At 39.3% G+C, this 25297-nt stretch overlaps 1 protein-coding gene across 2 annotated transcripts in view; it reads left to right on the forward strand.

The window, feature by feature from the left end:
- ccdc57 (coiled-coil domain containing 57) overlaps positions 1 to 23669 on the forward strand; it is a 183516-nt gene extending 159847 nt beyond the window's left edge. For both annotated transcript variants that reach the window (XM_072558516.1, XM_072558517.1), the window contains 2 exons: positions 1807 to 2059; positions 21362 to 23669. In XM_072558516.1, the coding sequence (XP_072414617.1) occupies positions 1807 to 2059; positions 21362 to 21585 (477 nt within the window). In that variant the 3' untranslated portion in view covers positions 21586 to 23669. The remainder of the gene's footprint in view (positions 1 to 1806; positions 2060 to 21361) is intronic.
- The last annotated feature ends 1628 nt before the right edge of the window (positions 23670 to 25297 follow it).

The following is a 25297-nucleotide window of genomic DNA, read 5'->3' on the forward strand; positions in this document are numbered from 1 at the left end:
AACCCCCCAGCCCAAGTTTGGTAATCCTGAGAATTGCCATGACGTACAAAATGGGTTCATATTATTTTGGAAGTACAAAAGATAGAGTACAGTAAATCTGAACAGTACTTCACTTCACCAGTGATAAACATCATAGCACATACGTTCAAACTACAATAATTGGTCAAATTTAGGACTAATTTCAGTGTAATTCTGCACATGTAAAGTATGTTGATACATGGAGTGGATTTCCTTACTATTAGTGCAAGGGAAGTCTCCAAATATTTTAAAAGGCAATAGACTCCTTTGGAAGTGCAAGTTAAATTGGATTTCCTCATCCATATCCATTTTGTGCTGCTGTTTTGCCTACATCTAGAACATCCTTACCATATTAGCCAATAGATGGCATCATACATCAACCTCATTCCAGGAAACTCACCTCTTGAAACACTAGGGGTCCCTGGAATCCACTGATGCTCTTTATGACTGTTATTTTTGTGGGATGCCTCTCACACCAATAGGTTTTTGTTGGTAGTTTGAATGCAACATGTACGGTTGTCTGAATATTTACATCAGTTGTTAGAAGATTATGCATCACATGCACAGTTAGTGAGTAGGACACATCGATGGTAATGTGAAGGTGAAGAATTACCCTTCAGTGTCACATGAGACTTTTATTCTAAACATTCTGCGTGGTTGAGTCCAGAGGTTCACCAAGTGAGGAAATCCATGGCTGATCTCCCTCAGGGATCTTGCCATCCTGCTCTGCTAAATAATACTTTTGACATTATTGTTCAGTCTGCTTTAACTTTTCTGATCTATAAAGTAACAAAACATAAGGTCTGGTATAAATTTCTCCACAATATGGAATGGCCTCCTTCTGTGCTCCATTATTTTACATGCCCTGCCTCAGTGCTCACCCTCACACCAGCACCCATCCTGTCACTGTTGAAAGTTAGCTGGTGTCAGTGTCCGTTTGATTCAGGACTGGAAAATATACTGATAATCATGTGGATATTGGGTTGGAGAAGATTTAGCTCAATTATGGTTACCACCATGCCTTTCCACGAATGAATATCAAGACTCATGCATAAAAGATACTTCAATGAAATAAGAATAACACCCAACACTCATCAAGCTGCAAGCAACCCAGTCAGAAGTCAAAATCTTCAAGAGAAGAGGGAGGAGGAAGGGGGATAATTGGCAGAAAGAAAGAAAAAATTGCAAATCTGTGCATGTCTGTTAGAAGCAATTCTTGCATTCTGGCAAGTGACTATTTTTGTTAGGTATTTCTGTTGTGTGATCTGAAAGCTAAATTGTACAGGAAAGATAATATTTAAAAGATTGATAGCTCACTGAGTTTATCCAAAAAGTAGCTGAACCAAACATACCAGTAAAGTATCATGTTCAGTGTCAAATGTGATGAGTTAATTGATCTTTAATTAATGTAAGAGTAGGAGCTACACAATTAGCATCATCAATCCTGGTTTATGAACTTGAGAAGGATAAGAGTGAATGATCCCCGTCACTGATTAGTATTATTCTGCTGGAAATACACAACTGTGGACATAGATGTGGACAAAATTAAGCATGCTTTTAGTATTCCAATGATCCATTAGCCAATCAGAACTTAATGAGAAGGATGACAAATAATACTCATTTGTAGCTATTGTTGCTAGTAGAATTATACTTGAGCAAAAAGATGATATCTTCAACAGAAAGAAAGAGAGTTGATTAAAATGTGTAAATGATTAACAAAAACAGGTGTGGTTAATTCTGTCAACTAAACCTGCATTGTATGTTTCTTTATTCTGCTCTGATTTTCAGAATCCAGCTGTACCATCAACAGGAAAAACTGTGAATGGCAAAACAAATGAAACAGTCATCTCAGTGACTAGCCAGTCACATCTACTTGTACCAGAACCAAGTCAGTCACAACCAATGATGCATGGTCCATCCAGCCCATTGGAACTAATAATGTCATCATATGAAGCTAACAGTTCTATTCAAGATATTTGGCTGATGCTAGAGGGAGGATCCAGCCCTTCCATATCTACTCCGCAGAACAGCAGTGAACCAGGTAATGGTGGGATAGGAGGAATGAGGAAAAGTACAGAGCGTTTGTTTATTTTATTTGCTTAATGAGGAAAATGGAGTAGGACAAAGGAGATTCCATAGGGAGGTGGTTGCAAAGGGAAGAAGGATTCCCCAATGGAGCTTTACCCATACAAGATCTTCAGGAAACATTTATTTTCCTTCAGCCTGAGCCAGCTTAGAGGTTGGACACCATCTGCATTTTACAAAGGAGTTGTTCACAGAAATTTCTTGCGACCAGAAGTACTGTTACAAAGCAGGGCAAGGACAATGTGAAAGTGCCATGCCTCTGACTTTCATTGCATTGGGATCCTTTCAGACCAGAACAGATGTCATCTCCAAATTCACAATACATTACCACACAAGGGGGGTCACTGGTGTACTTTGTCAGGAGAGCAGAATCCATGCAACAAGCAGAAAGTACAAGTGGTTTTACAAGGTTAATTGCTTTCCTTCTGGTGGGAACCATTGAATGTACCTTTTGTGGGCATTGTAGCTAAACGTTAAAAGTTACCACAAGTGTACAGGGTCCCATTTGCAAAATTTGAGCTTATTATGTGACTGTATTCAACATAACAGCGTTATTCTTGCATTCATTGGGAGGTGATGGCCAGGGAAGGTGATTAGTAATCTAGATTCCCAGGTAATGTTTGGGGGAACAACGTTCAAATCACACCACAGAAGATAGTGGAATTTCAATTGCCCAAAAAAATCTGGAATTGAAAGGTCCAATGACGACCAAGCTGGCCATTGCAGAAAAACCCATCTGGTTTACTCATGTCCTTGAGGAAAGAAAATTGCTGTCCATGCCCAATCTAAACTACATGTGACCTACAGCAATATAGTTTTCTCTTAACTGCCTTCTGAAATTAATTGTCCTCAGCTGCTAGAAAGAAAAGACCACCTGATGTTGACTAAGGTACTGGAAACAACAGTGGCAAACACAGCAGTGTTGACCTTATTAAAACCTTAGCTCAAATAAGAGAGTGACTGTCCTTAATATCAAGGTCACATTTGACCAAGTGTTACATCAAGGATGTCCAACAAAACTGAAGTGAGTGAGAATCCAGAGCTAAACTCTCTGCTGATTGGAGACACACTTGAAACAAAGAAAGATGGTTGTGATTGTTGGAGTTCAATGTGTTTGCCCCAACCATCTTCATTTGCTCAATCAGTTACTTTCCCTGTATCATAAGGTCAAAACTGGAGCTGTTCACAGATGACTGGATAATGTTCAACACAAGTCGCTATTCCTTGATACTGAAGCAGTCCATGTCAAAATTCAACAAGATCTGGACAAGATCTCGGCTTGGGCTAACAAGAGGCAAATAACATTCACACTACACATATGACAGACAAGAACCATTTCCAACAACAGAGAATCTAACCATTGGCTCCCTGGCATTCAGTGATGTTACCAACACTGAATTCCCCCATGATCAATATTCCATGGGTTACCATTGACCAGAAATTAAACTGGACTAGTCATATGAATACTTTGGCTACATGAGCAGGCCAGAGGTTAGAAATAACAGCTCACTTCCCTGACTGTTGAGAACCTGTCCCCTGTCCACAAGACATAAACTAAGGAGTGTAATGGTATATTCCCCACTTGCCTGGGTGAGCACAGTTCCAACAATACTGGAGAAACTTGGTGTATTGTTTCTCACCATTGCTGATACCATATAGAAGAAAGCAGCCTGCTTGATCGGCATAACCACAAACATTCTGTCCTTTTATCACTGATGCTTGTATCAGCAGTTTACATAATCTTCCAATATGCACCATAGAAATTGGTTAATACTGCTGCCTTACAGTGCCAGGGACCCAGGTTCAATCCCACCATCAGGTGATGGTCTGTGTGGAGTTTTCAGTTTCTTCCCATGCTTGTGTGGATTTCTTCCTGGTGCTCTGGTTTCCTTCCACCATCCAAAGATGTGCAGGTTAGGTGGATTAGGCAGACTAAATTGCCCAGTAGTGTCTAGGAATGTGTAGGTTAGGTGGATTTATCATGGGAAATGCAGGGTTGCAGGAATAGGATGGGATGCTATTTAGAGCATTGGTGTGAATTCGATGGGTCAAATGACTTGCTTCCATACTGTAGGAATTCTATGATTCTGAATTCACCAACACTCCAAGACAGCACCTTCCAAATCCATGATAATCTAGAAGAACATGGGCAGCAGATACATGAGAACACCCACCACCTGCAACCTCCCCTCCAAACCACCTGCCATCCTGATTTGGAAATATATTGTCATCCCTTCATTATCACTGGGTCAAAACCCTGGAACTGCCTTTTTAACTGCTTTAATCTACACCAATGGACTGCAGCAATTCAAGATGGCAGGTCATCACCACTTTTTCATGGTCAGCTAGGGATGGGCAATAAATGCTGGCCATCCAGGAACATTCAAATCTTGTAAGTGATTCTTTACTTTTTAAAAGAAAGTTGAGGGCAATGCTTCATTCCCTCCAATGCTTGTGCACCCTATTGGATGAGAGGGTGCCTGCTGAATGACTAGGGCGATCCATAACATCTAGCTCTTGACTCTGGTGTACATGTGCACAACACATAGCCAGCATGTGTTTAAAGAGAGCCGTGCTACTACATGAAGCATCATAATGCAAGCTGTTAGGTACTTCAGTTCTTCTATTGCTTGAACTGCAGGAGCATACCGGAGTCTGTGTCCCAGTTCTTCATGATCTGCTATATGCAGCACAATCTAGCCATCATTAGGACACAGCAGTTTCCAACAGGGATAAGGCAAGCAAGCTCGAGAGCAAGAGAAAAAGCACGAGAAACGGAAGAGGCAATCAACACATTCCCTTTCTGACCATACTATTCATGATCAGCTCAATTCCATTTTGCTGAACAGCAGTCAAATCTCCAATGTATAACAATCATACACCATGCCCCTTACCTTCCCATTTCTTACTTCCTGTCTCTATGCCCTCTTGGGCACAATAGTGAAATAAACAACACCTGAAGACCACCATTTCAATGATCCAAACAGTATTTCATACAAAAATCATTTCATCACCATTTTGCATTCTCCTGCAGTCATTCTTGTGGGTTTCTTTGCGTGTTCCGGTACTGCTTCATTGACTACAGCAAAGCTATAGAAAAGCTGACAGTTTTCAATGGAGGAGTCTACAGATATCCTTGTGTGATGCTCTTGCATCGCTCCACACCTTGTATGTCTGACTTCAGATGGCATCACTTCAGCCATGAGCAGAAGCAGTGTGCGCTGGCTGGTTGACTGACAGACAACAGCAAAGTCACTGACAAAATGGCTGTATTGGGAGGATGGATGCAGTCATCCTGAGAGAGTACAGTGGTTTATGCTTCAATGAAATGTTGCCAATCCTGAGGAACTGCATGTCAGTAATCTAGCCACATGTGAGAGAACAGATTGATGAACCACTGCAAGAGCTTGCTTGCTCCATTGGGCATTGATATCCATAGCAATCTGAGCCTACATTGTAACAAGGTTCCTGGCATCACAGAGTTCCCACTACATCTGCTAGGTGTTGACTGCCTTCTGTTTGTGCTGCAATGGACTCATGTCAGTCTTCAGACGCTGCATCATTGTCAGTTCTGAAGTTTATTTTATTGATTTGGCCACTGTTTCTATGATGCAAAGGACGTGTTTCAAACTTTACATCAATCCTGAGACAGACGTCTGAATTGTCCTTAAACACATCCACAAGCTTCTGGCAAGTCTGCCAAATCAACAAAAACATGGAATATTCAACATGCCTTTGTGTGAGGAAATCATATCTTACTAACTTGATTGTGTTTTTGAATAAGTGACAAAGAAGATTGAAGGCAGAGCAGTTGACATTGTCTATATGAATTTCAGCAAGGCATTCCCCAAGCTTCCATGAGGGGCATGGTAGACTGATTAGCAAGGTTAGATCACATGGAATCCAGGGAAAGCTAACTATTTGGATACAAAATTGACTTGAAGATAGGAGATGGTGGAGGGTTGTTTTTCAGACTGGAGGCCTCTGATCAGTGGTGTGCAGCAAGGATCTACTGCTTTTTATAATTTATATAAATGATTTGGATGTGAATATAGGAGGAATGGTTAGTAAGTTTGCAGATGACACCAAAATTGATGGTAGTGGACAGTGAAGAAGGTTATCTGAGTACAACAGGACCTTGGTCAGATGGGTAGATGGGCCAAGGAGTAGCAGATAGAGTTTACTTTAGATAAATGTGAGGTATTACATTTTAGTAAGGCAAATCAGGGCAGCATTTATAACTTAACTAGGGAGTGTTGCTGAACAAAGGGACCTTGGAATGCACGTTCATAGTTCCTTGAAAGTGGAGTCATAGGTAAACATGGTAGTGAAGAAGGTATTTGGTACTCTTGCCTTTATTGGTCAGTGCATTGAGCATAGGAGTTGGGAGGTCACGTTACAGCTGTACAGGACATTGGTTAGGCCATATTTGGAATATTGCATTCAATTCTGGTCTCCCAAGGGTTAGAGGGACTATAGGAAGAGGCTGAATAGTCTTGGGGCTATTTTCCCTGGAGCTTCGGAGGCTGAGGGGTGACCTTATTCAAGTTTATAAAGTCATGAGGGGCATGGATAGGATGAATAGCCATGGTCAGTTTCTCAGGGTCAGAAAGTCCAAAACTAGGGAGCATAGTTTTAAGGTGAAAGGGGAAAGATACAAAAAGGACCTAAGGAGCAACGTTTTCATGCAGAGGGTGATGTGTTTATGGAATGAGTTAACATATGAAGTGGGGAGGCTGGTATAGTTACAACGTTTAAAAGACACCTGGATGGGTATATGAATAGGAAGGGTTGAGAAGGATATGCACCAAATGTTGGCAAATGGGACTAGATTAATTTAGATGTCTGGTCGGCATGGATAGGTTGGCCCAAAGGGGTCTGTTTCTGTGCTGTATGACTCTGACTCTATGACTCTATTTCATCAAATAGCATTGGGCATGCACAATCAAATCCTTATCTGAGATCTCGGAAATAAGGACTAAACTCACTTTGTGACAAATTAACATCTGTGCTAACCTTTCCCTCTGTCCTTGCTGTAGGCATTTGTATTGGTGCATCAACATGTGCTACCCTGTAAAATATACTTAGGCCATTATCAAAGCTAGTGGTTGCAAGTGTGAATTCAAGTGACCATGCTTCTTCTTCATCAGCATCCTGTTGTTCAAGGATTTTATTTTCAAATCATAGAATCCCTACAGTATGGAAGCAGGCTATTGGACCATTGAGTCCACACCGACTCTCCAAACAGCATCCCACCCAGACCCCTCCTAGACCCCCCCCTTGTAACTGTATTTCCCATGGCCAATCCACCTAATCTGCACACCTTTGGACTGTGGGATGAAACTGGAATACCCAGAGGAAACCCATGCAAGCATGGGGATAATGTGCAAATTCCACACAGACAGTCGCCCAAGGATGGAATTGAATTCCGATCCCTGGCATTGTGAGGCAGCAGTACTAACCACTGAACCACCACATCATCCATAAGAGTGCAGTTTGGTGGCAGATTTTGAGGATATAAAAAGGAAAAAGTGTGTGAATATGGTTGCCATGAGGAAAGACCTAGAATGCAAGAGGCACGTACTTACACCATCTGCAGATTTTTTTTTACATTAGATTAGATTACTTACAGTGTGGAAACAGGCCCTTCGGCCCAACAAGTCCACACCGACCTGCCGAAGCGCAACCAACCCAGACCTATTCCCTTACATTTCACCCCTTCACCAAACACTACGGGCAATTTAGCGTGGCCAATTCAACTAACATGCACATTTTTGGACTGTGGGAGGAAACCGGAGCACCCGGAGGAAACCCATGCAGACACTGGGAGAATGTGCAAACTCCACACAGTCAGTCGCCTGAGGCAGGAATTGAACCCGGGTCTCTGGCGCTGTGAGGCAGCAGTGCTAACCACTATGCCACTATGCCCAGATTTTGTACCTACAAATTGTGGGATGAAGGAAAGTTATGATGTGAGAAAATGGATTAGATGCAAATATACTGTAAGCTTCTCTGGCTACATTTTCATTTCTGGCCACAAACTCTGGCCAGGAGAGGACAGGCACATCTGTATGTCCTCACTTACAATCTCCTCTATGCAGGTGAGGATATAAGGATGTGCCTGTCCTCTGCTGGTTCGGTGCTGCTAGTTCCATTTATACGCTACTCTATACTATGAGAGAGTGTTAAGCGAGTTCACTAAGTGATTTCAATACTTTTGAGTCCTTATCATAATTTGCAGTGTGTGCAAGTGGTGAGATGTCACTTTGAGTCTTACAGCACTATGAAGTGTGAGAGGGTGAGATGAGGGTAGAAGGTGAGAAGTGAGTTAAGCTTGACGATTTGTTTATAGGTGAGTGAAGTGTGTGCAGTGAATGCAGTAGCATATAAAGACAATGGTTCGTGTTAGTCTAGTGTATTTGATACATTCACTGACCTTGACCACAAATGTGAAATCATTAACCTTCCTCCCATGCTGTATCCAGGTTCTTGGGATAACCCATTTCCATTGACAAAGACGTCTATCTGATATCACTACCCCCTCGATGTCTGTCTGGAAAGCCTTCTGGCCCCATAGGGGTAGAGGACTTCTCTCTCTATAGTCCATCACCTGCTCCATAATCTCTCAGAGAATCTTGGGGTGTGCTGGCTGCCCTGTTGTGCCACTTCTATTATTCTTGCGAAGACACTTTTACGAAGAACAAAAATTGCAGGAATGAACCTGCAAATTTAGTAATGCTAACCTTGCCTAAGTTTGGGTGCTCTTCTAAGATGTGCACCCACTTAGCAACATCAATAGTGCTGGGGTGTGTGTTGGTGTCATTTAAGTAAGGCAGTTTAACACTCACTATCTCCATGCTTCACAATGAAAGGCAAGGCTCAATTATGCATTGCAATTCCTTTGTTTTCTGGTCTTATCTCATTTTTGGTCCCTCACACAAGAAGAGTACTGTAAGATACCTAGTACAATAGACTAGCATGTAGCCTAACAACAATCCTTACCTTAAGATCAGATGAAGAAGCAATCGCACCAGTAGAATGTTTCAACACATTTGTCCTTCATTTTAGCAACATTCAGCTAACACTGAAATTCCATCTACTACTTACCTAATATTTGATTTTGCAAATCTAACAGCAATCAATCTGTTGACATTGCTTTCAGGAGATCAATAAAGTTGTTGTACCAATGGACATTGACTACGATTTATTTGATTAAACCAATGAAGAAATCTTGGTCCCATCAGATTACAGTTCTTATGAGGTGTGAACATTGTTATTTTGGCTTTTGCTGTCCAGCCACCATCTATCTATGTGCAATGTCTGAGTGATTTTGCTGAGCTAAGCTGGAGAACCATTCAGTATCTTGGTAATACTTATAACTGCTCTAAAAACAATTCAATTTTTGGTGAAACTGTTTCTTTTCTACTAGAAAGCACTAGGTTCCAAGAAGGGGGAGCAGTGCAAAGAAGACTCTATATCTTCTACAGGAATGTCTTCTACCCCTCATTCGAGGGGTAGGAACTAAATTTAAGAATGAGGTCTGCCTTTTGAGACACGAAGATAACTAATTTCTGTCAGAGGGTCAATAGAAATGCTCTTCCATGAAAAGCAATGGAAGCTGGGTCTTCTAATTTATTCAAGGTTATGTTTGTTAGATTTTCAGTAGATAAGAGATGAATGAATCATTGGTGGGGGTGGCAGACAGGAAAGTGGAATTGAGACCACATTAAACGAGCAATAATTTTAATGAATGACAGAACAAAGCTCAAAGAGCTGAGTGACCTGCTCCTGCCCCTGAGTACAATCTTGTTATCAAGTACTTGCTGGGATTTGTGCTCTACCAAAATCCCAGGGTAAGAAAATTCCTGCAATCCATAACCTTAATGATAAAAAGGAAAATCACTAATTTAGAATGCAAATTATTAAGAAAGATTATTGGCAAGAAAGATTAATACAGAACATTCCATTTATCAAGGCAAGATGCAGTATGTAAGTTCAATGCATGTTGGTCTTTCTTTCTGTGGTGTGTGCTGTTTTTGCTTCCTAGAAACTGGTGGCTTGACTCAATGTTCTTCAACATTTTAACTTAGTCAACTTAATTCAAATGCAATTACAAATCTTTTAGCAACCATTAAGACTTCAAATCGAATTTTACAATCTACCTTAACTGCTATATTTGTACTTGATGACACTGTGTCTCCTTCCCCATGCCCCATTTCTTCCTGCCCCTCCACACTTTCATAATATTGGATTCTTATCCGTTTTAGAAACAGAAAATCTCAAACCTTTTACAATTACTTCAGTCACTTTTGGGTTTTTACAGCAACCACCAACCTATGATGTTTATCCGTTAGCAGACAATGTCCTACACAAGTGCTAACTTCTTAGCAATTGCTCTTCTGCTAATTTCTAATTTTATTTCCTGCCACAAGCCACTTTAGCAAGTGTCTTCTGACAAAATGATGTCCCTGTCCAGAACAAAAACATCAGGCAAATCTCACCTTTTATACTTTTTTTTTTGGGCTGTGTCTCCTAACACCTGCAAAATATCCGCATTGCACAGACAGAAAGTTCTGCACACTAACACTTTGTGAAATGCTTTTCCAGTAAAAACAACGTGACACCACCCAAATAGGCATAATAAATATGAACAAACAGGACAGAATGTTGATGGCAGGGGCACTCGATATACACATTTTGTCAATGCACACAAAGAGCATTTTGAGGGTGTCAGCATATATTGTCATTTCTTTCACAGGCAGTTTTTTCCAATATTTAGCTCCAACATTCAAGAGCTCAACTCCATTCAGGGACAAAGCAGCCCACTTAATTCACATTGCAAAAACAATATCCCAGACTATTTGACTTCAGAGGACATCACAGCTGAGCCTTTTCTATTCTCAGAATGATAGGCACACACATGCTTTCCAGCAAGTCATCTGATCGTGCCCAAGAGCAGGAAACATAGCTCAGATTGCTTGAGAAACCCAACAGATTTCATGGCTCCGATTAGCTCAGTATTGAATTGGACCTGAACTTGCCTTTGTCTATAATAGTTCACTATTGCACAGAGTGGTGTTTACTGACTCAGCCATTCATGCAACCCTTCTGAATTTCAAGGAAAAGATTTGCAACAAAATTGCAGCTTTAGTCCTGGGATTGTATTGAACTTTACTTTGTTGCATATTTTAAGTCAGACAAACTTGTTTGTTTTAAGTCTACTGGGTCCTTTTATCTTAGGAACAGTTTGATTGCACACCACTGTCTGTTGGCTAGGTGGAAAGGTTATCTGTTTTGGAAACTATGTGAAATAATTATGACACTTTAGATTACGCCTACATCAGGCAACTAACTGCTATCTATCAGCAGACAACTTGACCAAATCAATGATTAACCAATAATGTAAGAAAGAAGTAGTTTGTACATGGGGTGACCATAATTCAGAGTATCCTAACTTGTACTGGTGGATTTCACAACCAAGTTCAGACAGAAATAGGAGCAGGATTAACTCATTCAGCCCCCTCAAGCCTGACCCACCATTCAATGAGATCATGGCTGATCTGCCCCAAGCTTCAACTTCTTTTTTATGCCAGTTCTTCATAGTCCCAAATTCTCCGCTATGTCAAAAATTCCAGTTACTCTTTAAATATTTTGAGTGATCCAACATCCATAACTCTTTGGAGTACAGAATTCCAGATATTCACTACACTCTTAAGAAAAGGAATTCCTTTGCATCTCAGTTTTAAATGAGTATTTCCTTATTCAGTAACTATGCCCCTAGTTCGAGATTCCTCATTGGTGGAAACATCATCTCAACATCAACCACCTTAAGCTCCCTCAGAATCTGGTATATTTCAATAAGATCACCCATCATTCTTCTACAATCTATATATCATAACCTGTTTAGCTGTTCTTAATAAGTCATCCCCTTCATTCCAGGAATCAGCCTAGTGAATTTGTTTGAACTGCCTCCAAGACATTATATCTTTTCTCAAATTTGGGGATGAAAACTGTACACATTACTGAAGGTGCAGCCTCACCGCACCTTGTACAGTTATAACAAGACTCCTCTATTTGTAAACTCCAACTCCCTAGAAATAAAGGACGAACTTCCACTTACCTTCTTTCTTACTTGCTGTACCTGCATGCTAACTTTGTTTTTCAAGCTCAAGAACATCCAGATCCCTCTGTCCTTTTGTCTGGAGTCTCTCTCAATTTAAATAATAGTCTGCCTTTTGATTCTGCTTCCAAAATGAATGGCCTTGCACTTGTGACGTGAAACTCAAAGTTTTGCCTGCTCACTCAACATACCTGTATCCCCTTGGAGATTCATTATGTCCTCATCACAACATGCCCTCCCACCTATCAGCAAATTTGAATATATTGTCCTCTGCTGTCGTCTTCAAGTCATTAATATATTTAGAAGATAATTGAGGCCAGAGAACTGCTTCTTGTTGCACTCCACTTGTATCACTTTCCAGTCTGAAAAAGACTCATTAATTTTGACTCTCTGTCTTCTTTGTATTAACCTGCTCTTAGTCCATGTTAATACATATACCCAATATCGTGTCAGGTGAGAATTCTATCACTTATGAAATGTGACATTGCAAATTCAAAACAAGCATATACGTAAACTGCAACTTCCCAACAAGCTTTTCTAATCTGAAATAAATTAGATGCAGTATAGATTAGATTAGATTAGATTACTTACAGTGTGGAAACAGGCCCTTCGGCCCAACAAGTCCACACCGCCCCGCCGAAGCGTAACCCACCCATACCCCTACATCTACATTTACCCCTTACCTAACACTATGGGCAATTTAGCATGGCCAATTCACCTGGCCTGCACATCTTTGGACTGTGGGAGGAAACCGGAGCACCCGGAGGAAACCCACGCAGACACGGGGAGAACGTGCAAACTCCACACAGTCAGTCGCCTGAGGCGGGAATTGAACCCGGGTCTCAGGCGCTGTGAGGCAGCAGTGCTAACCACTGTGCCATATAAAGTTCAGTATAAACAGAATGCTCCAATATATTTCATATTCTGTCTTGTGAAAACACTGTAACCTGTAACAGTACTATACGAGAAAAAGCATGATTTTCAGAAACTTTTTTTTGTCTTTTAATGTGTCGAAGTTCTGTACCATTTCCACTTAATGGCTTAAAATCTGCATACATAATTTCTAGAAATAACAGACCCATTATTTCTGCATATTGTATTTTCAATTTTTGTAACCATGGGCAAGGCAAGAAAGTATTTTGAATAATAGAACTTCTGCTACAAAAGTTTGATAATTGCTTGATAGAACAGAACTTAAACATTGCTAAAATGAGACACAAGGTCAAACCTTTTTGTCTTGTACTTATGAGAAATAAGAAACCAGACTTGGAAAGGGAATACTAATTTATTCAGCATGAGAAGAGGGTGCTGATTGTTTGGACCATTGTTGGCATGGAAATGCAGCAGGAACAATAAAGACCTTAAGATATAGAAGTAGAAATGAGCCATTCAGCCCACTCTGTTTGCTCTGTTCTGTTTTCAATGAGATCACTGGTCCTGACTTTTCCACTTTCCTGACTTTTCCCCATAGCCCTTGATTCCCCAACTGATTACAAATCTGTCTACCTTGACATTGAATGTAATTAATAACCCAACCTTAACAGCCCTCTGTGTTAAAGAATTCCACAGATTTCATTACCCTCAGTAAGGAAATGCTTCCTCATCTCTGTCTTAATAATGTGACCCATTATTCTGAGACTATACCCTCTGGTCTTGAACTATCACACAAGGGGAATCAGCCTTTTCACATCTACCCTGTTAGTTTCCCCGAGAATCTTGTATGTTTCAATAATCTTTTAAATTCCAATGTACAGGCCCAACCAAGTGGACTTTTTGTTATCAAGAAGGTTCTGAATGGTAGACTGGTGAGTAAAGTTAGATCACATGGAATTACAGGGACAATTAGCCATTTGGATATATAACTGGCTTGAAGTTAGGAGACAGAAGGTGGTGGTGGAGGGTGGCTTTTCGAACTGGAGGCTTGTGACCAGCCAAATGCTGCAAGGATTAGTGCTAGGTCCACTGCTCTTTGTCATTTATACAAATAATTTGGATGTGAATATATGAGGTATAGTTAGTAAGGTTGCAGCTGACACCAAAATTAATGGTGCAGTGGACAGCAAAGAAGGTTACCTCAGAATACAATGGGACCTTGATCAGATGGGCCAATGGGCTGAGGAAAAATAGATGGAGATTAATTTAGATAAATGTGAGGAGCTGCATTTTGATGGGGCAAATCAGGGCAGGACTTATACACTTAATGTTAAGGTCTTGAGGAGTGCAGGTTCGCAGTTCCTTGAAAATGGAGTTGCAGTTAGGCAAATAATGAAGAAAGCATTTGGTACACTTGCCTTATTGGTCAGTGCATTGAGTATAAGAGCTGAGCTGTACAGGACGTTGGTTAAGCCACTTTTGGAATACAACATGCAATTCTGGTCTCCCTGCTATAGGAAAGCTGTTGCTAAACTTGAAAGGGTCCAGAAAAGATTTACAAGGATGTTGGAAGGTTTGAGCTGTAGGGAGAGGCTGAATATGGGGGGCTGTTTCTCTTGGAGCATCAGAGGTTGAGGAGTGACCTTCTAGAGGTTTATAAAATCATGAGGGGCATGGATAATAGTCATGGTCTTTTCCCCAAGGTAGGGGAGTCCTAAACCAGAAGCCATAGATTTAAGGTGGAAGATATAAAAGAGACCTGAGGGGCAACTCTTTCACACCAGACGGTGGTACGTGAATGGAATGAGCTGCCAGAGGAGGTGATGAAAGCTGGTATAATTACAACATTTAAAGGCTTTTGGATGGATATGTAAATAGGATGGGTTTAGAGGGATTTGAGCCTAATGCTTACAAATGAGACTAGATTAATTTAGGATATCTGGTCAGCATGGAGGAGTTGGACTGAAGAGTCTGTTTCCATGCTGTACATCTCTAGGACTCTATTAGACAGACCGTCCATACCTTGTTTCAGCCTAGTGAACCTTCTCTCCCCTGCCTTCCATGCCAGTATATCTTCCCTTAGAAAAGGGGCCCAAAACTGTTCACAATATTCCAGTTGTGATCTCATTAGTGCCATTTATAGTTTTAGCAAAATCTCCCTACTTCTATATTTCATTCTCTTTGAAATAAAGGTCAGCATTCCATTTGTCTTCCCTGTTACCTGCTCAATTGGATGTTAGCTTGTTTTGATTCATGGACTAGATTCTGAAATTTTCTCTGTTCTGTACTTTTTGTTCTGTTGTCATTTTGCCTACCGCACAAATTAGTAATGTGATATGATTAGCAATGTTGATGTGATACGAGGTCATATGTCCTGATGACTGGCAGACCATTATCAACCAACATGTCCTGTTGACCATTTGCATGTCAATCATGCTGAACCAGCCCATGCTTGCAAGCCTTTGAATACTAAGAATCCTCCACCAAGGACATGCAGGTCCTTGGACTCCTCCATCGCCAGACCATAGCAACACGACGGCTGGAGGAAGAACGCCTCATCTTCCGCCTAGGAACCCTCCAACCACAAGGGATGATCTCAGATTTCTCCAGTTTCCTCATTTCCCCTCCCCCCATCTTATCTCAGTCCCAACCCTCGAACTCAGCACCACCTTCCTAACCTGCAATCTTCTTCCTGACCTCTCTGCCCCCACCCCCACTCCAGCCAATCACCCTCACCTTCACCTCCTTCCACCTATCGCATTTCCAACGCCCCTCCCCCAAGTCCCTCCTCCCTACCTTTTATCTTAGCCTGCTGGATACACTTTCCTCATTCCTGAAGAAGGGCTCATGCCCAAAACGTTGATTCTCCTGCTCCTTGGATGCTGCCTGACCTGTGCTTTTCCAGCAACACATTTTCAGCTCTGATCTCCAGCATCTGCAGTCCTCACTTTCTCCTCTGAATACTAAGTCCAACATTAGGTGTAATTCTGCTCATGGACAACATTTACTAATGTTGATACCAGTGTATTAGGTATTGCACTGGAAACCAATGCATGATTGTCAGTTGGGCTAACAGTGTGATGCATTTGTGTGAGCTAGAGTTGATGTATATTGCCACACAGAACCTCCTTGTGTGTAGACAAAAGGAATTTTTACCACGAAAATGTTTAAATGTGGACTGCCGATCACTGCTACATTCCCATGGCAATACCCTTACTAATCAGAATCTACCAGACAGAACAAAGCACAGTGATTGACAGTCAACTATTCCTCCTGCATCTCCAGTCCCATTGCTGGTTCATCCTCTTTTCATGCTGTCGTAAATTGGTGTTCCTTTTCAAGTTTGCTTCTGGTATCCTAGTCCTGATGGGTGCAAGGCAAAAATCTTCCACTCTTTTAAAAAAAAGATTTAGTAGGCACTTACTAGAATTGCTATAAAAGTGGAAATACTCTACATTCTAGACACTTCTAGTGGTCGCTGGATTGAAGAGAGTCATTTTTTTTAAATGATCTTGCAGTAAAGAGGAATTAAATGTGAGAAAAATGTCAAGTATGATCCAATATGTGACATTTATCCTTTCTGAAGTTGAAGAAAAAAAACAAAGATTTTTCTTAATTATGTTCACAAAGCCATCCTTTCTGATTTAAACTGAAGTTAAAAAGTAGAGTTGAAAATGTTCTGAACAAGTTGAGAGTATGGCAATGCAGAACTGTTATATAGACCTGAAGAGCACATGGATGATGATTCATGAATAAGGCATCAGAAAAATAATGAGTTCCCCTGAGTAACTAAATAAGTGGAAAGTGCAAACTGGTAACAGGTGGTGAAGTATGATCTGAAGACATACATAAAATACCCAGAGGTAGTTAGCTAATTGTGCATAATAAAAACATCCAGAATATACATTCTTCATTTTTAAACTCCCATGTAGAAATATGGTAAAGTGAGCGTGTCTAAGATGGGTAATGAGCGTGTTTGACTGTTCATTGATGTCGAGGCTTCATTAATACACTGTTTGCCAACTCTCTGACCAAAACAGTGAGTAGGCTCCCAGCTAGGCAGTGTAGTATCAAGGGTTAAGTTTAACTGTTTGATATGCTAATGAAACAGGGTGTACAGCATCTCTTTAAGTAATGCAGTGTCAATGATTGTGCAGGCTCATCACAAGGTGAAGCCACAGTAACATTTTTTTTATATAAGGTTAAAGCTTTGCTTACGTCAGCAGACACACTAAATATTTTTTTCGCAGGAAAATGAGACAGAGGAAATTATGAGAAGTGGCTCTGTTGCTTTTAAAGTTGGTGGCAGGAGGCTGCCACAGGGTATGCAGAAGAATGGTCAGTCACTGGCTGAAGATCTGGACTGTTCTTTGGATGTGGGGCTGTGGTTAAATCTTGGGGAAGGAGAGGATTACGGTTTCCTAAATGTGGTCAAAAGAATTCCTGGTTCCTCTGGTCCCCTAGGAACTCAACAACATTTACAAACTAACTTCACTGGCTATTTTCTGGCCATGCTGCTTTGCTCAGATCTCAGGTTAAGTCCAGAGTTTATCATTTGAAGAGCAGGGGTGAGAAAAAGGGATTATCCTAAGAATCATTGTATTAAAAGTTTGAACTTCCTTCCATTTTAGATCAAGTTTGTAGTTTTTAGAAATGTTTAACTTTGTATATCGTAATATCTACGCTTTTGAGAAATGGGACCAAAGCTTTGGAGTCAATAACATGGGAATAATGATCTTTCATTATTTATTAATGTGAGATTATCTAGGCTAAGATAAATTTGACTGTAATTAAACCTTGGTATTGATAATCACAAGGAGGTATGTGACAATGCATACTATATTCAAGAAACTAAATATTTTGTCAGTGAATCTTCCATGGTGAGGAGCAGAATTTTTGACAATTCCTTTGCTGCTCCCAATGGTTAGTTAGAGGATGTTTTTTGGATGCTGAGAGGCTGTTTACCCCCGACTAGAATCTCTCAAACTAGCAGGTATAGTCTCAAGGTAAGGGGTCAATGTTCAGGACTGAGGTAAAGAGAGATTTCTGAATATCTCTGAATATTTGGAATTCTCTGCTTCGAAGGTGTGTAGGTGGTCAATCTTTGATTTCAGCCTTCAATACAATCAATACATTCTTAGAATATAAGAGAATTGGAGAAATGAAGACTGGGCAGAAATGTAACATTGAAGTCATAGTTCAACCATGATGTTATTGAATGGCAAAGCAGAACCTAGGGGCCATTTGTCCTATTCCTGCTTTTATTTCTTAGGTTCTGATATCGATATTCTTTCATCTTCAATTTTGGAAGAAATCATATCAACTAATGTGGGTATTTATTATACACATACTGTATGCATATAGTATCTATAAGTCAAATGTTCTGTTTCAGACTATTCGGGGGCTTTAACATCTTATTATTTGTAACATACTGCTTTGAAGTCAATGACTCGCCAACAGATTTCTGTTCTGTATGTATGTAATACATTATAAATGTCAGTGTGGCATGACATGCTAGTGCAACATTTTCTAAAAGATAACAGTGATTACACTTTTGAAATGTTCTGATGTTGAGGAATCCAAACCTTTCTTTTTATAGGTTACCATAGGTGGACAGCTGGCTTGGAATGCAGTGATGCAAACAGTGTGGGTTTAATTCCCACACCGGCTAAGGTTACGATGAAGGGCTCTCCTTCTCAACCTCTCCCCTAGCCTGAGGCATGGTGAAACCCTGGGTTAAACTCCCATCTCTTACTCCTGAAGGGGCATTTCCATGATCTAACAATACTTTGATGACTTTACTTCTTTCGCACTGAACAGAATCCCACAGTTCACAAGTATCATAAAAACAAATATTCACTAATAGAAAAATAGAAGTCAAGGTCCTATCTCATCATTGACTGTCTCACTCAGATAATAAATATTTATAAAAGTGAAGGCCATAAAACTCTGGTTTGTATGTTAATGGTAATCTTAATTCTTAGGCACTGTTCATTTTATTATTAAAAGTTTCCAGTGGAATTATTCCCTGTTTATCAGTCATTTTCTCACCTATACCCTGTCACAAGTTACCTATATTAGCATTTAATTTCACCAGTGCTGTCACATTTTTACATCTGTCTAAGAATTAAATGTTGTGAGCATGAAAGGTGTGTTACAACTAGATTATTACAGCAAAACTGAGATCATAATTTACCAATCTTCAGCTAATGTTCAAACATATTCATTTCCTGTTGGATTGCTAAAAGATAATCCTGACTAATCTTCCTCTTCCTTAATAATGAGGCGTTTGGCTGTCACTCTAATGGACTTCCCATTGACTGGGAACTGTGTATAATTTAAGAACTCACTAGATAATCTACCAGCAGACCTTAAATCTTTTTAAAATTCCATTTTTGATTTACAGCAGTGACATGATCTGGATGCTTATAACATTAAAGGCATTTTATTATCAAAAAGTCCAAAGTAAAACAGACTAGAGGTACATACAGAGTGGGCAGTGTTAATTACTTCCCTGATTAGAGAAGGAGATTGTATTGAAGGTAAGTATGCCTTTTCTATTGCTTCTAGCTAGAAGAAAACAATTAATAGTTAGAAGATACTAAAATATCAGCATAGTTTTTTTTCTTGGAAAATAGGTTTCCCTTCTCCTCTCCAAACATTTTCCTGGCAGCATTGATCTCCGTTTAATCCAGCAACAATAACTAATATTGGTATGAAAGGTTATCATGACCTAAAATGACCTTTACATGTAACTAATCATACACAAGGAGCAGAAGTAGGCCATTTGGTCACTCAGGTCCTGCTCAACCATTCGATAAGCCCTTAGCTAATCAGATTACAAAGTCAAAATCACCATCCCGCCATCTCAGATAACCTTTCTTTTAATAAGAATCTATTTATCTCTGCCTTAAAAATATTCATGAATTCTGCTTTCACCACCTTGTCAGGAAGGGAATTTCAATTATACTCAATACTGTGAGAGAAATAATCATATGGTATGTTTTATGTGAGCATCCCCTAATTTTTATACTCCTAAATCTTGATATTTCCTTATAAGAAGAAACTTCCTATCCACATTTATCTTGTCACATTCCCTCAGGAACTTTATATGTTTAACTTAAATTGTGTATTACTGTCTCCACTTTGGCAAATACAAGCCTAGTCTCCTTCCTTAAATGAGGTGATAAAACCATACACAATACTCCAGATGTGGTCCCACTATTGCCCTGTATAACTGAAGCATAAACTCCCTACTGTTGTGTTCAATAAAAGTTAGTTGCAATAAATCATAACGGTCTAGTAACCTTCATTATTTCCTGTACCTACTTACCAACCTTTTGAGATGCTTGCACTAGGACACTCAAATCTTTCTTAATCTCAGTTATGCAATCTCTCACTATTTAGATATAATATGTTTTTTAAAAATTCTTTATGCCAAAATGGACAATTTCATATTTGCCTGCAATCGACTCCATTTGCAGATCATTGCTCACCCCCTTAACCGATCTATGGGTGGAACCTATAGAAGTCTGAACAGTGTGGGCCATGATGAGAATGGAGGAATTTGAGGAGACGTCTAGTGAGGCCCATCTCAATGCCTGGAGCAACTTGCACCATCTTTTATGTTTTTGACAAGCAGCCTGGCAAACTTCTTGCTGGGCAGTGGCAAGTTGGCAATTTTTATTGCTTGTTAAATGCCTTGTTGAGCCCCAACTCATCTCATTAATATTCAGTTTCCCATTTTAACAAACAGGCTAGATATCAAGAAATCTTGCCGTGGAAACCAGAGTGGATATCTAGCAGATTCAGTTCACCGCTTGCTCCAAATGATCTTCATGTTGGACATCAGGCACCAACATGTTTGGGTACATTCTGCGGGCACTAGCAAAGTCTGTGAACTTTGGTATCAGATATGTGTCAGCCTCAAAAGAATTTTGAGTAGAAAAGGGATCAGGATTTTTTTTGAAAGAGGAGAAAGGAGCAGAACTTGCAAATGTTTTCCCAGGTTTTAATTATTGTTGTTGAATGTGGGTGCAGTTGAAAAGCCTGAATGCAGGTAATAGATGCTATTTCTGGACCAGTCTTCTTACCTTGTGAGTGTTTTTTTGGATTTAGAATTTTGCCATTTTCAACATCTGCATTTGTAATTTTTCATTGTATGACAATGGGTAGCATAGACACCTCACCTAATTTAATAAATTAGTATCTGGTGGTAAAACACTGTTTCAGGTTAATTTTTAAAAATAATGTTTCTTTTTCTAGATGATGTTGGTGGAAGAAAGCTTGGGAATAAGGCAGACTCATTGCAGCTGACAGAAGACACTAATTCCATAAAGAAAGCTGGAATGAAACCAATATACACCTTACAAGGACATAAAGCTAATGTCCACAGCAAAGCAAAATCTCACTGCCTAACCGCTTCTGGAACAAAACAGAAACATTCATTCAAAACTGCAAAGATTAGAAATTACAATATTCGTGACTAAGTACTGTCATGAGCAAGAATCTGAAACAAAAAAGATCAAAATGTTGCAATTGCAAGACAGAATATTTTTTTCTCATGCTGAACCTCTTCAACTACTCACTCTAGAGTTCCCGAAAACAACCATAAACTTCAGAAGTGTTAGAGGTTTCGTTTTAACAACATATCAGGAACTTTGTAAAAGGATCAATATTGATCCCATGTGATTGGAGGGACCCAAGGTGGAAGATGAGACATTCTTCCTCCAGACGTTGGGTCAAGAATATCATGCCTAGTTTTTACTACAGTCCAGTAACATTTTCTGAAAGGAGTTTTCATATACCTATTAGATATTGTTCACTAGATCATTACTGTAAAGAAACTCATGATGTTTACTTCTCATAACCAAAACAATTATTGTACGTGACATGGGAAATAGTACAATTGGCTCTGACTGCTTTGTCACCTTTTTGACATGAGCATCACATTGCTGTTTTGTCAATCTTTTGGTACTTTTTCCAGTGCCCATTACATTGAGGGATACTTTTTGCCTGTCAGTGTTAAACAGATCTCTTCCTCCATCTCGTGCTATACTCTGGAATAAATATAATACACCTTTTGGAATTAATTTATTTTCAACCGAATTAGCTTCTCAGGATAGAAGAAAAATGAATGTTGAATTAAAACAATGAATCCTAATCCCCTAATATATCTAAATCTGTTTTAATCAGGTTGGAGAATGCTTGTGGGAGAGGGTCAGTATCCTGCTCACCAGATGCATGTCCATAATTTTGAGGCCAAGTGCCTCAGAAATTGCAGCATTATTAGATTTTAATGGCTGCTGGTTTGGTTGCTGCATGCTCAGGAAACATGACTCCTCAAGGGAGAGACAGATTTCTGATCCAGCAGATAAGTGCTTTTTATAGCACTGCTTGTGGGCGAGATGGAGCAGGAATGCTTCTCTCTTACCCCCAAGATAAGTTGTCATAACTATCCTTATTCTGAATGCTTTTCTGTGCCCCCAATGCCTTTCCATTTTTGAAACAACCAGATACAGATTTATTGCATGGTGTGACCATCGGGATCTCACGTGTTCAATATGTTTGCTCAACTTTGTTTGGCAGACACTACCTCCAACAACATCAATATGTGCAGGCATTTATTCATGCACAAAAGTTTGATGAACTAGACTATAAATCATGATTTGGTCATGACATTATCCACAGGATTTATTAAGAGGTGGTGTGTTTTCCATCAGTTTCCAACCTTAAATTGAAAGGCCTTGCTTTGACATGGAATTCTGAGGTTCAATCAACTGATGAAATTTCTCCAAATAGGATCACTTCATTGAATTGAATTGAATATATTGTCACGTGTACCGAGGCACAGTGAAAAGCTTTGTTTTGAGAGCAATACAGGTAGATCACACAGTTAAGTAGCATAGATAGTAAATATCCTCCCACAATCCAAAGATGTGTAGTTTAGGTGAATTGGCCATGCTAAATTGCCCGTAGTGTTAGGTGTAGGGGAATGGGTCTGGGTGGGTTGCTGTTCAGAGGGTCGGTGTGGACTTGTGGGGGTGAAGGGCCCATTTCCACATTGTAGGAAATTTTTAAAAAAGGTTAACAGCAGTAAAAACAAAAACACAGGTACAAGCGAATATTAAGAGTTTGAGAGTCCATTCAGTATTCTGACAACAGTAGGGTAGAAACTGTTGTGAAACTGGCTGGTGCGTGTGTTCAGGCTTGGAGTTTTCAACCTTAAATCCTCAAACTCTTTACATGTTAGTCTCAAATCCAAATTATGGAAATCAAAATTAAATACAACAGATTCTGGTAATCTAAAATAAGATTAGGAAATACTGAGAATACTCAGCTGGTCAAGCAGCATCTATTTAAGATGAAGATAGGTTAATGCTTCAAGTCAATAACATTTTGGGTTCTGACAATAGATCAATCTCAAATATTATACTTGCCTTTCTTGAGAGATGCTTCTTAATCTGAATGTTTATAGAATTTTCAGATTTTACGTAAGAACTCTTAATATCAGGTTACTTTATAAATTATATTTTAAAATTGTTTCACCCCAGTATAGATGATTTTTTTTATATATATGACTGATTTTTATAACTATCTCAAATTATTTGTGAATATATTAATTTTATTTCTGAGTGAAACTTCTGTTATACAATAAATACCAATTGTTCCATGCAACAAGAACTTTTTCCACAAAGAGTAACATATGAAATAAACCAAAACAGGAAATCCCATCATGTAATATATCAAAAAGCTCTGAACTGGTTGTCTAGTAGAGCTGACATAAATTCTCTCTCTTCGCTGCCTTTGTGAAGGGAAAAAAAACATTAATACAGCAATTTATTCAGATCTAAAATACACTACTTGAGGGTGTGTGGAAAAAGCTTCAATTGAGGCAGTCAAAAGGGAGTTAGAGTAACTGAAAAGAAACAGTGTGTAGAGTTACATGGAGAAGGCGGAGGAATCATACAAGAACTGGTACAGAACTGTTGGGTCAAATGGCTTCTTTCTGTCCTGTAAAAATTCTGTGATCCTGTTAACAGGGTTCAGAGCCTCTACAGCTCCCATTATCTACACTTCAGATAACATGGGTGGATGCATCAGTTTTCAGACCTACAAGTTTTTTACAAACTTAGTATTTCATTTAATATTACATAGTAATATCCTAATATTCCAACACCAGTTACAGAAAAATCACATTTAAAAGTAAAACGTTAAGGTTTTATCCATACATTGCATGCAACATCAATCAGTTGGAGCAGTTGGTCATTGATACTGATGTTGAAAATTAAATACACAAGACAAACAATTAGGAGATTGTAAACAGCCTGAAAGTCGTACTTTTGTAAAATCAAAGCAAATATGTGTTAAAGAAATATAAACATAATTTTCCCATATAACAGATTTTGATAAAGATCATTGTTATTTTGTTGTCAAACTGCAAACAGAAGTTTAACCAAGAATGATATAATGGAAACAAACTTAAATCTTCAGTCTTAACATACCTGCAGGGCCCTTATGGAATACTTCCTGCACAGTAAAATTCATTTGACCGAAAGAGAACTTCTTTCCCTGTGGACAGATACAGGCAAGTCTGATCATGAGCAACGAGTCTAGAAATTATTAAAATAGTTCACTTATTAGTAATGTCACTTCAAAATCAGAAGTTTTTAGGATCAAACTTTTATTCTGTTTAATTTTGATGATATGGAAGGACCACTGGTTTAAAAGAACTGCTCTTGAGTAGATCAAAGCCCTGTTGCAGTGGTGCAGGTATCTATCAGGCGATTTTCAGAGGATTCTCCTTGTGTCCATATCAATACCAATAACACAAAATAATATTAACTGACTCTTCATCATTGTATTTTGTGAAATCATGTTTTTTTTACTATGGCAGCCACAATAGTCATTACATTTTGAAGCAATTTATCATATTTGAAAACAGTTATTGACCTAATGAAATCAAATGCATCAGCACAGATTATGGACTAGTGATCCCTGAAGCATACACTGGATGAAGCAATCAAGGCTAACGTTACCACCTTATTGACAATAGAACAAAATGGAAACATTCAAAAAGCTACAAAAATAATATACCACTCATGACTATAAACTCATATAAACTGCAATCTGAAGCAAAAAGGCAAGTGTTACAAATATCAGATAAGAAAGTGTTTCACAATGTGTATCCTAGAGGGTCAA

The sequence above is a fragment of the Chiloscyllium punctatum genome, chromosome 39 (genome assembly GCF_047496795.1).
Source record: "Chiloscyllium punctatum isolate Juve2018m chromosome 39, sChiPun1.3, whole genome shotgun sequence".
Taxonomy (NCBI): domain Eukaryota; kingdom Metazoa; phylum Chordata; class Chondrichthyes; order Orectolobiformes; family Hemiscylliidae; genus Chiloscyllium; species Chiloscyllium punctatum.